This window comes from Chiloscyllium plagiosum, unplaced genomic scaffold (genome assembly GCF_037043375.1).
Source record: "Chiloscyllium plagiosum isolate Xiang-an unplaced genomic scaffold, Cpla_swu_hap1 HiC_scaffold_6, whole genome shotgun sequence".
Lineage (NCBI taxonomy): Eukaryota > Metazoa > Chordata > Chondrichthyes > Orectolobiformes > Hemiscylliidae > Chiloscyllium > Chiloscyllium plagiosum.
Window position 1 is genome coordinate 97,154,138 of NW_028270144.1, and position 15,594 is coordinate 97,169,731.

At 41.1% G+C, this 15,594-nt stretch overlaps 1 protein-coding gene across 1 annotated transcript in view; it reads left to right on the plus strand.

Moving 5' to 3' along the window:
- Positions 1 to 15,594, plus strand: part of LOC122551068 (neurobeachin) — a 991,558-nt gene that overhangs the window by 196,017 nt on the left and 779,947 nt on the right. Inside the window, exon 18 of the mRNA XM_087988254.1 lies at positions 6,046 to 6,154. Within this exon, the coding sequence (XP_087844380.1) occupies positions 6,046 to 6,154 (109 nt within the window). The remainder of the gene's footprint in view (positions 1 to 6,045; positions 6,155 to 15,594) is intronic.

Genomic DNA, 15,594 nt, shown 5'->3' on the forward strand with positions numbered 1-15,594 from the left:
AAATTTGAGTGTACAAAGTGTTTGGATAACTAGTGACTTTTCTCAGTAAGGAGAGAAAATCTATACAGTTGCAGTGATGGTAATGTATCTTAAATATTCCTGGTTGTAAGGTTCTTAGGGATAGATAGGGTGAGGAATAAAAAGGGGTTGCAAAGTTAAAGGTTTAATTACAGTGCTAGAATTATAGGATGTCTTAGAGACATTGTATTTATGCGTGAAATTAAAAGATAGAAATCACAGGTCACCACATTTGTGATTAAATACAAATAGAGATTTTCAGACAGCTTACATGATCAGTGAGGACTACACGGCAGAAATTACATAATTTTTAAAAATTGATAGATATAGGACAAATGTCAGAGGTAGTTTGTTTACTCAGTAGTAGGCGCGTGGAACACACTGCCTGTAACAACTTTTAAGGGCATTTAAATGTTCATTGGATAGGCATATGGATGAGAATAGTGTAGATTAGATGGGCTTCAGATTGGTTCCACAGGTCGGTGCAGCATCGAGGGCCGAAGGGCCTGTACTGTGCTGTAATGTTCTATGTTGTATACAGTGATAGTGCACGTGGTCAAATTGGGAAATGATATTTTATACTACAGGCAGGGCTGGGTCCCAGATCAATAAATTCTTAGTCTAGCCAGGAAAGGAATCTTTTTGAAGAAATGAAAGGGCACAGGTATGCCATGTATGTTAATGCCTTGGGTGAAGGAAAGTGAGTGTATTATAGCCTAGGTTTGTGCATAAAAATGCAATGTTGATCTTTGTTTCAAAGATAATGGAGTATAAAAGTAAAGAGGTTTTGCTAAAATTATCCAAACACTTGTCAAACCACAGCTGGAATATTGTGAACAGTTTTGGGTCCCTTATTATGATGTTGGAGGTAGTCGAGGTTTATTCATCAGGCTGGAACTGGGAAGGAGGGATTGTCTTATGAGGAGAGATTGAGTAGGTTGGACTTGTACTTATTGGAACACGAGCCTTATTGAAATTTTCAAAAGTCTGGGTGATTTGAGAGTTTAGATGTGGACAGGTTGTTTCCCTTTGTGGGAGAGTTTAAGACCAGAGGGCATAATCTCAAAAAAGAAGTATATTTAATAGCCCAGCTTCAACAGCCCTCTGTTTAAAAAAAATAATAATTTCGCTAGACTCGGAAGAAACTAAATTAAATGTACCTAAAGCTGAGTTACACATTCCCTTAATCAATAAGGAAATCAAGACATACGGAGCAAATCTTTTACACAGAGGGTGGTAAGTGTATGGAATGAGCTGCCAGAGGGAGTAGTGGAGGCTGGTACAATTGCAATATTGAAGAGGCATCTGGATGGGTATATAAATAGGAAGGGTTTGGAGGGATATGTGCCGGGTGCTGGTAGGTGGAACTAGATTGGGTTGGGATATCTGGTCGGCATGGAAGGGTTGGACTGATGGGTCTGTTTCCATGCTGTACATCTGTGACTCTAAGGGTTACAGAGAAAAGACAGCAAAATGGACTTGCGGGTAATTGAATTAGCTGTGATCTCATTATGGCAGGACAGAATCGATGGGCTGAATGGCCAACTTCTGCTCCCACATCTTAGAGTCATACATGTCTACAGCATAGAAGAACCTTCTTTCAAAAACTCTTTCATGGTATGTGGCCCTCGCTGGCTGGCCAGCATTTATTGCCTGTCCTTGGCTTCCCTTAAGCAGATGGTGGTGAGCTGCCTCCTCCATGCTGCAGTCCATGCCCTTTGGCCCATCGAATCTATGCTGGGCAAAAACAACCACCTGACTATTCTAATCCTTTTATTCAGTGCTTGGCCCATTGCCTTGTGTGCCTTGGCATTGCAAGTGTACATCTAAATGCAGCTTGAATGTTATAGACTTTCTGCCTTAATCACTCTTAGACACGTTAGGAGAAAATGAAGACTGCAGACCTGGAGAGCAGAGTCGAAAAGTGTGGCACTGGAAAAGCACAGCAGGTCAGGCAGAATCTGAGGAGCAGGAAAATCAATGTTTCGGGCATAAGCCCTTCATCAATAATGTGGGGAATGGAGAGGTAGTGGGGAAGGGGCGTAGAGATAAATAAGAGGGTGGAAGTGGGGGAAAAATAGCTGGGAAAGCAATTTGTAGATGCCATTTCTGCCACCTACAATCAGACACCACCACCAGAGAGATACTTCCCTCCACTCTCCTAACTGCGTTCCGCAGAGACCCTTCCCTCCGTGACTCCCTCGTTAGGTCCACCTCCGCCCCTGCCCCCCCCCCCCCCCCCCACCCCCCACACCAAGCCTCCACTCCCAGCACCTTTGCTTACTGCTGCAAGAAGTATAAAATCTGCTCCCACACCTCCCCCTGACCTCCGTCCAAATCCCCAAAGGACCTTTTCACATTCAGCAGAAATTTTTCTGCACATCCAAGTACCTCATCTGCTGGGTCCATTGCCCTCGATATGGTCTCCTGTACATTGGGGAGATAGGACACTAACTCATGGAAAGTTTCAGGAAATATCTCTGTTGCCGACCACTTCAGCTCCCCCTCCCACCAAGGACATGCAAGTCCTGGGCTGCCTCCACCGCTAAATCCAAGCTACCCGACGACTGGAGGAAGAACACCTAATCTTCCACCTTGGGACCTTTCAACCTCACGACATCAACTTGGACTTCACCAGTATTCTTATCTCCCCTCCCCCCCACCTCATCACAAATCCAACCCTCCAACTCTGCACTGCCCTCTTGAACTGTCCTACCTGTCCATCTTCCTTTCCATCTATCCGTTTCACACTCTCTTTCCGCCCCCCCCCCCCCACCCCCCAACCTATCACTATCCTCCACCTGCATCTGCCTATCGCTTTCCCAGCTACCTTCTCCCCACCCTCACCCTCCTATTTGTCGCTCAGCCCCCCTTCGCTGCTCGCCCCACAGTACTGATGGAGGCTAGTTCTCCTGCTTCTCGGATGCTGACCTGCTGTGCTTTTCCAGTGCCACACTTTTCAATTCACTCTTACACACAGTGAATTCCACATTCTCACCACCTCATTTCCTCCTCCTGCCCCTTACCTTAAAATCTATGTTGTGGTCATTGATCCTTCAACAAGGGGAAACATTCGTTTTTGTGTACCCTATCCACACCCTTCATAATTTTATGCCGCATACATTTCTTTCCTTGGTCTCCTTTCTTCCAAGGAAAACAACCCCAGTTCACTAAGTTTGTCTTCATAACTAAAAATTTCCAGCTATATCTCCTCTGCTGTCTCGCGATGCATTCACACCCCTCCTGTAATGTGGATTCCAGAAGGCACCAAATACTCTAGGTGTGGCCTAACCAACATTTCGTACAGCTCTAGTATAATCTCCCTGTTCTTAAACTCTGTACTGTTGTCAATAAAGGCAAGTAACCTATGTACCTTTATAAACATTTTTATCGACTGTTCTGCTATCCTATGAGATTGGATATGCACACCTGTGTCCATCTGATCCCCAGTGCTTCCCAGGATCTTATCATTCATTATGTGCTCCCTAGCTTTGTCTTGCCCAAATCACTTCTTACCAACCCACCAATTTTTGAATCATTCGCGACTGTACTGATCAACCCTCCAGTTTAGACCCTTCAGGCCTAAATTCTTTATATCTACCATAAACAGCAAGGGCCCATACACTGATTCCTGCAGGACCTCACTGAACACAGGTTTCCAGTCACAAAATGCTCCTCAATTATCATCCTCTGCTTCCTGACACTCAGCCAATTCTGGATGCAATTAGACACATTTCTTTGGATTCTATGGGCTCTTAACTTTGCTGCCAGTCTCCCATGTGGGACCTTATCAAAAATGTTCCTGAAAGCTAAGTACGTTAATGCATTGATCTCAACTACACACCTTATCCCTCTTCGAAAAATTCAATCAAGTTGATCAGGCATGACCTCTCTTTAACAAAACTATACGGACTGTTTTTGATGAATCCCTGTTTCTCCAAGTGCATATTGATTCTGTCCCTCATTGCTTCTAGTAGTTTATCCACTACGAGGTTAGACATACTGACCTGTAGTTTCCTGGTTTATTCCTTGCTCTCTTCTTGAATCCTGGTACCACTTTGACTGTCCTCCAGTCTTCTAGCAGCAATTCTGTTGCTAGAGGGGAATTAAAAATTATTTCCACCACCCCTTTTATTTCTTCCCTTGCCTCTCTGAACATACATTTCAGCCAGTTCTGGAGGTTTATCTACTTTTGAGCCTTCCTGACCGGTCAGAACTTCCTCTATATGTATGCTAATTTCTTTAAGAATATTGCAGTCCTCCTTGATTCCCATACAACAACAACTCTCTCACTAGTGAAAACATACACAAAGTATTTGTTTAGGACCCTACCAATGTTGTCTGGTGCCATGTACAAATGACCACTGTGGATCCCTAATTATCCTTTTACCTTTAATGTAGTTGGAACATAACTTAGAATTTTCCTTTATTTTACCTGCCATTATCTTTTCATATCCCTTTTATGCTCTCATAATTTTCTTTTTAAGTTTTTCTTTGCACATTATGTATTCTTCTCAGGCCTCTGCTATTTGCCTCACTTTTTCTCTTTGTCCACTTCTCTTTGATATCTGGGGTTCCTTGGATTTGTTAGTCCCACTCTTTGCCTATATTGGAATGTGTTTGCTTTGTATTCTCGCTATTGTGTTCTTGAATGTGTACCACTGTTCTGACACAGATTTCCCTGAAATAATTTCTCCTAGTCCAAATCTGGCCAAATGATTTTCTACGACTTTCCCCTAGTTTCAAACTTGGATTTCAGGCTTGTCCTTGTCCTTTCCCATAAGAATCTTGTATCTAATGGATTGCTGGCTGTGAAGTGCTCCCGCACTGCTACTTGAGCCACTTTCCCAACTTCATTACCTAAAATTAAGTCCAGGCCCAACCCCTCTTTTGAAGAGCCTTCCACAAACTGTGTTAAGATCTGATTGAAGTTTCTGAAATTGTGAGTAAGCATGATAAAGTTCATGGATAAACACTTGGCACTCATGCAAGTATCAAGAACCCAGAGTGCACAGATTTAAAGTGACTTACATCAGTAAATGTAATGGGGGGGGGGGGGAAAGCTTTTATGCTTAGTGAGTACTGTAGTTTGGGTGTGGAATGCACTGCCTCCAATTGTGATGGAGGCTGGTATTCAATAGGGCATTGGATGGTTATTTAAATAGAAGTAATGTGCAAAGGGACTGAAAATGCAGCAAATTGGCAGTCAGTACTGATGCTGATTTGAAGAGCAAGCACTCCTATGATGGGCTGAATGGCAGCCTCCTTTGGCATAACACTTATAGGTGTAACTGGAACAACACAGTAAGCAATAAAATTAAAACTCTTGATTGCTTACCACAAAGGCATGCATAGCATGTATGTGAAATGAATCAACTAAAATGAGTTCACTCGTTCTAACTCTATTTTGATTCACCACCTGCCCCATCTCTCTCTGAAATTTGGTTTTCATTTAGTTTGCATTGCCCTTGCAAGCTTTGCATGTAAGTGATTTGAGTTGGAAACACGGGTGATTTACTGCGGTAGTTGATAAAAGAAAAAAAATGATTTGGTGATTGGAGAAAAAGAAATGTTCAGTTGTGTTTAAGAACATTTTTGAATATAGTGACAATAACAAAAAAAAATCCATTTACTGTTTACTCACCTCATAGCTGTTCATGGATTGTTGGTTCAGCATTGTTGGTTCATGTTTACTACATGAATGTTTGTTCCACTTAAAATCAGGAAACCGTTGTGTAAAATGCTTTAAAACATTGTGATATTGAATAAAGGTAATTAAATTGCATATTGAATGTCTTAAATATTCTAAATTTCTGATATTTACTTGGTTATATGCCTTCATTACGAGTTGTAAAGAGATCACAATCTTAATGTAATTGAATTATATCCTTAAGTAACTTCCATCTGCTTGGGCAATGGTCATAACAAAAGTGACTCTTTAGAGAAGGTGATTTTAATTTTTTTTTCATCATTATGCAAAACAAACTATTATCAGTCATGTCTAGTATAATCATGTGATTCTTTCAGAAGGAAGGTGGAGATCATGCACACACACAGTCTGTTCACTCTTCTTGGAGAAAGGTTAATGCTTCACACCAATACTCTTACTATAACAACGTACAACACACTCTATGAGGTAAGATGTTGAACACAAAAGAAACGTGTCAACTACTCTAATTCTTGTGAGAAACATATGTTAGACTTACTACAGTTCAAAGGTAAATTTATTGCTGTGTTAACTTGCAGCTTCAACAACCATAAAAACTTATTGTTTTCGGCTATTTGTCAGATTTCTGAATTTTGCATGCATTGTGTGTGGAGAAGAAAAGGTAAAGCTGCAATTGCCAATGCATTCTGTGCAATAATTTTTCCTTGTGTTCACGTGAAAAAAATACTTTACAAATTGATGATTCCTGGAATAATCTAAAGTCTGTGCACATATGCTTGCCTATATAGGTTAAAATTGAATTAGCCCCTATTTGAAAGTGTTCTGGCATTGGTCATAAGCAGATTTACTTTTAACTGCTATGTCCAGTATGTTTTTTAATATGTTTGCTGTCAGATTAGTTCTTAAAAGTTGTTAGATTGTTTTATGGGATGAATTGTGGGTAACAGTAAACCTCGAAAAAGTATAACAATCTTCATTTTGAACATTGTTTTTAAATGGATAAAAAAAAATAAGCAAATTAGCATATTTATAGACAACAGTGCAATTTATCTTGTACTCTGTAGCTTTATTGTATGTAGGTTGTAAAATGTTGCTACTTTTCCTCAACACAGTCTTTAAATACAAAAGTGACCGTAATTTGTATTTTAGTTAACTAACAGTTAACTTTTAGTGCACCTTTATTTGATGAAATTAAAATATTTTTAAAACACAGTTCAAATGTTAGATTTTAGAAGTTAATCTTTCACTCAATGCATAAGTATCAAATAGAAATATTAGAGTATTGTGTATATTAGAATATTGTAATATAAGTTGTGTAAGATATTAGGAATTTTTGTGTGGCATGGGAAGACATCAATAGCTTGGAAAGCTTTTGATTTTAGTTCGCAGCCATTCTGACTGAAGTTGGATGTACAAATCAGTTTCTCCCAGGAAAAAGTTAGTTCAGAGAAGTTAGAAAATGGATGCCCTCAGTGTGAGGATTGTAGTTTGGAAGTTCCAGTCCAGAAGTCATAGAGTCATAGAAATGTACAGCATGGAAACAGACCCTTCGGTCCAACTCGTCCATGCCGACCAGATATCCCAACCCAATCTAGTCCCACTGCCAGCATCTGGCCCATATCCCTCCAAACCCCTCCTATTCATATATCCATTCAGATACCTTTTAAATGTTGCAATTTTACCAGTCTTCACCACTTTGTCTGCCAACTCGTTTCATACATGTACCACCCTTTGTGTGGAAAAGTTGCCTCTTAGCTCTCTTTTATATCTTTCCCCTCTCACCCTAAACCAATGGCCTCTGGCTCTGAACATCCCCCAGGGAAAAGACTTTGTCTATTTATCTTATCCATGTCCCTCATAATTTTGTAAACCTCTATAAGGTGACCCCCTCAGCCTCCGCTGCTTCAGGGAAAACAGCCCCAGCCTGTTCAGCCTCTCCCTATAGCTCAAATCCTCCAACTCTGGCAACATCCTTGTAAATCTTTTCTGAACCCTTTCAAGTTTCACAACATCTTTCCGATAGGAAGGAGACCAGAATTGGTCTCCAAAATTCCAATAGTGGCTTAACCAATGTCCTGTACAGCCACAACATGACCTCCCAACTCCTGTACTCAATACTCTGACCAATAAAGGAAAGCATACCAAATGCCGCCTTCACTATCGTATTTACCTGCGACACCACTTTCAAGGAGCTATGAATCTGCACTCCAAGGTCTCTTTGTTCAGCAACACTCCCTAGGACCTTACCATTAAGTGTATAAGCCCTGCTAAGATTTGCTTTCCCAAAATGCAGCACCTCACACTTATCTGAATTAAACTCCATCTGCCACTTCTCAGCCCATTGCCCCATCTGGTCAAGGTCCTGTTGTAATTTGAGGTAACCCTCTTCGCTGTCCACTACGCCTCCAATTTTGGTGTCATCTACCTCTGATGCTCACATCCAAATCACTTATGTAAATGATGAAAAGTCGTGGACCCAGCACCGATCCATTTGGTACTCCACTGATCACAGGCCTCCAGTCTGAAAAGCAACCCTCCACCACCACCCACTGTCTTTTGTTTGGTTAGAACTCTAAAGAGGTTATTTAAAGCTGAGAAAGTCTGAAGTCAGTTGCGCGAACACTCAAGAAACGGCGATCAAACTGGGAATTGTATGGAACAATTAAGTCAAGACTCTGGAGCTGGTGGTGAAAGGAAGTCTCTTTTGATGTTGAGCACGGTAAAGAATGTCATTAGGAGAGATGGAATACTGTGTGTTGAAATATTTCAAATTGTAAGTAGTTTGGTTTATTCTATTTTATCTTTTTTGTAATAAATGTATATTTTATCATAAATAGTAGATCTGCAGCATGGCATGCATGTGTTTCAGTGAAAGACGACATCATGAAATAAAACAAAACAAAAAATATGATTTATCAAGTGGAGATTCCAGTCTGGATGTGATTTGTCCAGTAGTTACATCAGTTGGGGTCATCATAATGCGTTTATTGGAACAATACAAAGGAATCATTCATTGAAAAAGACCATTTGATTTGTTTTTTCCACAGCAAAAAAGGAAAAGGATCCCTCAATCTATGCCATTGTTGTTTGTGATATCGTACCTAAGCTAATTGTGCTGCTATTTGCATTTTGATTTCTAACTTCCACTCGTCAATAAATTTGTTCCTTTCTGCATTTTGATTTCCTGTTACCAAAGAAAATAGATTTTCTGTTGGCTGGGTGGGTGGAAGGAATTTGGGTATTAAATTCTTGATACTGACTGTTGTTTAATCTTTGTTAGTCAAAAACATTGAAAATGCCACCACTATAGTAATTTGATTGAAGTAAAAAAGCAATCTTACAAGCAAGATCCATAGCTTAATTTATTACTAGTTTGTTCACCTTTGGTTTCCCTCATTTTGAGAAGGACTGATTCTGAAAGATTCATTTCTGTTCCCAGTGTGGTTGTTGACAAAATAATTTTAAAAATGTTCAAACTTATACATAAAATGACCAGTCAATGATAAGGCTGTCAAGAGGATCCAGATTTGATGCTGATGAAGATTATTTGAACTGAGGCAGACCCCAATGAATCACAATTAGTGTTCATAGGTGTCTTGTGTATTGGGTGCAACTTGATTGAAAATACTTTGAAACTACTTCAAACTTGAGGCGTTTTAAATTGTTAATGTAGAACAAAATACATGATATGGAAGATATTATTACTAGACTATTAATCTATTGACACAGGTCATGTTCTGGGAACCGGTTTCAAATCCCACTATGGCAGATGGTGAAATTTGAATTCAATAAAATCAGGATTTGTGTCTTATTGTGACCACTATTTGTTCAATCTACTGCAATATGGTTGAATCTTAACTGCCGTATGTTATAGCCTAGCACACCATTTAGTTATAAACTACAGAAAGGAAAATGGATAAGCCTAGGCATCGAGAATGACAATGGCAAACATTGTCCTGTTGATCCTGCAAAGACCTCCTTAACATGCAAGTCGTACAATTGTGAGAACACACTCAGGTTGGTCAAACAGCCTGCTCACTAATGCTACTAGACGGTCTACAGCAGCTGATGAGGGAACCAACAAGAGGGGAAAAGATGCATGACCTAAGAGACAATGTCCCAGACACCACCATTATTCTTGATCATCACAGGAATTGAGGGTTATAGTGAAAGGGAAAGTGAGAACTGCAGATGCTGGAGATCAGAGCTGAAAATGTGTTGCTGGAAAAGCGCAGCAGGTCAGGCAGCATCCTGAAGAAGGGCTCATGCCTAAAATGTTGATTCTCCTGCTCCTTGGATGCTGTCTGACCTGCTGCGCTTTTCCAGCAACACATTTTCAGGTTATAGTGAAAGGACAGGAACGTGGATATGAGGAAAGTTCGTTCAGCCATGATTCCGTTGAATGGTGGTCGGGGCTCAAAGGGCTGAATAGTCTACTCCTGTTCCTATTTTGTATGGCCTTCTTCCCATCCCGAGCTAAGGCCCGTCTCTCTGATATTACAGGTCAAACAGAAATGGTGGTTGTGTTATGTAACTGGAAGGAAGTTATGCTGGAAGCACTTAACATTGTCTCTGACCACATTGAAGTCTCATGGCATTGTGTCAAGCATAGGCAACAGAATCTCCTGGTGAATCAGAACTGCTCCATGTTGAATATCCTGTGGAGAAAAGGCCCAGAATTTGCTGTGTGAGGGATTTAGGTCTCCGGCACCACTGCTGCTGAAGTTCTAAAGGGCATGCTGCTGGACTAGGTCTGTGGCAGGCAGGTAGGAACCAACAAGAGGTGAAAAAATATTTGATCTTCTCCCCAGTGATCTGCCTTCCATAAAAGTAACTGTCCAAGACACTATTGGTAAGATTGACCACGGGGTAATTGTAGTGACAAAGTCCTGTGTTCACATTGATAATATCATACATGTTGTTTTGTGGCATTATCACAGCGATAAATGGGATCGACTTCAAAAAGTCATTGTGCATCGATGAGGCACTAGGCTGCTGTCAGGAGCAAAATTGTACTCTTGCACAATCAGCAATCTTGTTGCAAGCATAACCCCCACCCTACCATTACCACCAAGACAGGAGATCAGCTTTGGTTCAATGAAGATTGGAGGAAGGCACGCAGTCATACAGCACGGAAATAGACCCTTCTGTCTAAGTCATCAGTGCTGACCACGTTTCCTAACTGTACTTGTCCATTTGCCTGCATTTGGCCCACCTCCCTCTAAATCTTTCCTATTCATGTGCCTATTCAAATGTCTTTTGAATATTGTAACTGTACTCAACTCTACCACTTCCTCAGGCAGTTGACTCGTACTCAGTAACTAAACCATTAAAAAGTTGTTTAAACGTCAAAAGCCTTTCAATGTGTTAGTGAACACCTACTAAACCACAGGAACTAGCGTCATAAAAAGCAGACATGAAGTGCCCAGCCCCCTGTCGTCCAATGACACAATAAAGGTACGCTCTGCATTTCTGCAGAGGCCAAGATCAGAAGACTTGATCAGAAATGCAGAGTTATCTGGGTGATTGCTAGTGGTAGGTTTTGTGTATATAAGCATGCCCAAAACAGCAACTGTCATTAAAGGATGGTGTCCCTTGTGACATCCCTCTGATTTTAGATGATCAGTTGTTATTCCAATACAGATGTTAACCTTGTTTCTAGGGATGCAAATCAATGTTCAGTGTAGGACCTGATGGCCTGGAATTTGCTCTCAGTAGTGTAGATTGAGTTCTTATTGTTCACTTAGCTCACATCTTTTCCGCAGTGTTATTGTGGGATTTTCAGCAGAGATTTCCTTTAAACTGGCACCTGTTAAAGGTGGTATTCTGTGCAAGTGACCTGTGGTATCTCAGAACAGGTCAAAGTTAACAAAGTTCTTAACCGTATGTTAGGGATACCCATGATTGAGCAGCATGAAATGTCCAACAGCCACCATGGCTAATGTAGTAGAACACGGCTGTCAGTAGTTAGAATGCTTGGAAAACTATTTGCATAAAGTCGTCTTCAAAAGTAGAACAATAGTAGCTGTGTAGACTCAACATCTATAGCATATACAACTGCATTTATTAATGCATAAAACATAGATAAGAACATTTCACACCAATTAATGCTCTTGAATTACATAATCAATTTGTTACAATACTAAAAGTAGGTTTTAGTTAAGATTCTTCAGATAATCAGAGATATACATTCTGAAGCAGTTATAGATTCACTGATCACTAAAAGCATTTGGGAAAAGATGCAAATAAAATTATGGTAGCAAACCAGTCTCAGCCAGTAAAGGAGAAATGAACAGACATTGGAATGTGGGTTGAATATTAGGTGTAACCACAACTTTGCTGGAACTGATATTTTAACCATTGGCAAAAATCAATTTTCTTTTGCATTTTCTGTAATGAGGTTAATAAGGAATTTAAAAGATCCTGAAGTGATAGGCAAGCATCCAATTAATTGGCAGTTAACATGGTGTAGCTGGCAAATGTCTGGGTAGAAATTTACTTGAATACAGTGTCCATTGTGAAAAATCTCAAGAAGGGAGATGAAAGAGTCTGGGAAACATGGACTTGAGATCTAATTATAAAGGGATAACTCAGCGTTGCTGACCAATACTAAACAAAGGGGGGCATGTGTGCTCTAAGTTTGGAAAGGGTGGACGCTAGGAAATTGTTTCCGTTAGGCGAGGAGACGAGGACCCGTGGACACAGCCTTAGAATTAGAGGGGGTAAATTCAGAACAGAAATGCGGAGACATTTCTTCAGCCAGAGAGTGGTGGGCCTGTGGAATTCATTGCCACAGGGTGCAGTGGAGGCTGGGACACTAAATGTCTTCAAGTTAGAAATTGATAAATTCTTGATGTCACAAGGAATTAAGGGCTACGGGGAGAATGCGGTAAGTGGAGTTGAAATGCCCATCAGCCATGATTGAATGGCGGAATAGAGTCGATGGGCCGAATGGCCTTACTTCCGCTCCTATGTCTTATGGTCTTAAGTTTGACCTGTATAAGTTAAGACATTACAAAACTTTTTGTGTGCCTTATTGCTCTGAGAAATGAAGCAGTAGTGAAAATAAAGTTTACCTGACCCCATTCCATGTCAGACTCTCATTGAAAACTGAAATCTAACAATTGGCGTACTTGGCAGGATTGCTGAAGGAACCGAGATCCCTTCTTAGATGAGACACCCAACTTGGAGGCAGAGAGTTAAGGACTCCTCTTATTAAAAGTCCTTGACAGTCTTTCCCTTCATGCGATTCCAAATCCCAGCGGGGTATGCGGCTTGAGCTCCCTAACTCCGATGTCTGCACACAGTGGAGTTGAGGTAATTGTCTCCAACTAGGCTAATTAAGCCCACGACTCAACCCATAATTATCATGATTCGGAGATGCCGGTGTTGGATTGGGGTGTACAAAGTTAAAAATGACACAACACCAGGTTATAGTCCAACAGGTTTAATTGGAAGCACACGAGCTTTCGGAGCGACGCTCCTTCATCAGGTGATTGTCCTGCTAGTGTGCTTCCAATTAAACCTGTTGGACTATAACCTGGTGTTGTGATTTTTAACATAATTATCATGGGTTGAGTCATAATTAGCAGACGATAAGAATACAGAACTGTCAACAACTCAGGGTGGGTAGGCCCAAATATCAGGAAATGAAATTCTACAGAAACTAAAGGAATATATAGAACAACAATTCAACCTACCTAAAACCTCCGTGGAAATGACTATGACTCTGTGACTCTAAATCGGACAAAAGTACAATACCTCAATGGGACAATGGTCCCTGCATGATATTAAAAGGGTCTGGGTAGAAATGACCCATAAGAAAGCGAAGAATGAATAAGGTGATCTCTCATCCTGATGGGGTAGGTTCGACAGCAAAATGAAATTATAACACACACTCTCAATATGAGTGAGATTTAACCAGCGTTAAAGAACAGTTAAATGTGGTATGTGAAGAATTAAGAGGCTACAAAGCAAGTGCAGGAATCTTGAAGAAAGTGTGAAGAATTAGAGTCAGAAAACAAGAAACTCTAGAAGCAATTATCTAAAGAGCCTAATAAGAGAGCACAAAGGAGGTAAACTGGTTTCGACATTGATTCGGACTCATCTGGTAACTCAGAAGAAGAGACTGAACCATGGTTTGCTCCCTTGAAAAGTAAAAGGACAAAAGTTAAAACTGAGGAGAAAAACAACAAGGACGATGGGGCACCACTACCATTTATGCTTATAGAAAACATAACTACCTTGCGCCTGCAGATCCAGAATAGATAGATGAGATATCCGCCCCTGAAAAGGGGGGAATGAAAACATTGAAGCAAGTGGAATGGCTGAGGGATATTTACAATCTGTACCGATAGTCAGTATTGACAGCTCTTAGTGAAGGAAAATAATTGAGTAGAAGAGTGTATGAAGGATTGGGCATGGACGAACAATTTGGACGGGCCTAGGAAGCAATACGGAATTGGTTACGAGAGACATATGTTCCCCAGCGACTGACCTGATGAAGATAATAGCATAAACACAGAAAGTGAATGAGGATCCACTGGATTATTTCAAAAGGTTTAAGGTGGTATGGTCAGATTACTCAAGATTTGACATTAGAGAACCTAATGACCTGGATGACTGTCGTGTGGGATCACTAAAGGCTGCCTTCATGCAGGACTGAAGCCGGAGCTAGCTAAAATGTTGAAAGTAGCCCATCACAACTGGGGGGACAATCTGGTGACAGTGGGAAATGTGGCCTGAGGATGCCATAGGCTAGACAGGGACATGGGTATTAAGGTGAGAGTAATGCAAGCCACAAGGGGAAGACCAGTTGAGGAATAATAGTCAGGAAGGCTTCCTGCCAAATACCATTATTGCGGCAAAGAAGGGCCAAGCAAGGAGACTGGTGGAGTGGTCTGCAAGGCAACTCTAAACCAGGATCAAATCCCTCCCCAGAATAATTGTTGGTAGACAGGATCAAAAATATGACTGCACAACAACAGATGTTAAACGTAACAAAAAACTCGATGACTCTGCTCACTCTCACTGTTCCCTGATGGCTCTCGTACGTCAACGAGGGGATGGGACTTACATTCCTATGATGTTGGGCAACCAAGCAATCTACTGTCTTTTGGATACTGGAGCGAAATTAACCTGTTTACTCCTGTATTACAGAAAATTGCTACCCTTGGACCGGAAAACACAAACAGCACATGGAGTGGAGACGAAAGTCTCACTATTAAAGGAACACGCACAGTGTTCATTAAATTGGGCTTGCAAGAATTAATTACCGCGGTTTGGGTAAGACTGGCGGAGCAAGTTCTCTTGGGAATGGATATTCTGACCCAGGTACATTTCTCTTTGGACTTTGAGGATGGTAAAGTGACCTGGTCCATCAGACGCATGAAAAAAAAGAGTTAAGAGACCGCCCAATTTGGGCAAAGGATAAGAATGATTGCTTTCTGCAGATCGAATGAGCATTGTTAACCAGAGTCGTCCCTCTCTGTATCAAAGAATACCCCATTAGCCCAGCCTTAATCACAGGAATCTTGCTCAACATCCGACAACCAGAAGAACAAATCGTATTGGTGAGAACACACAGCTCCTCCAACAGCCCCATATTGCCAGTGCAAAAACTGGACACAACTTGGTGCTTGACCGCTGACTATAGAAGGGCCAACCGGTGCATTGATCAGAAGGCTCCTTTGGTCATGGATCCTACCACTATTTTTAATGCCCCCACATTATCACCATGAAGTATTTATGTTCCAGATTCTGGTCTGTATCTTTCGGCACCTGAAGTCCAACAGCAGTTTGCCTTCGTCACCCAGCAACAGTACACCTGTACCTGGTTACCACCGGGTTCCACAGCAATCTTACTGTATTTCACATGGCCCTGCAAGAAACACTCTGCTATGTCTTCT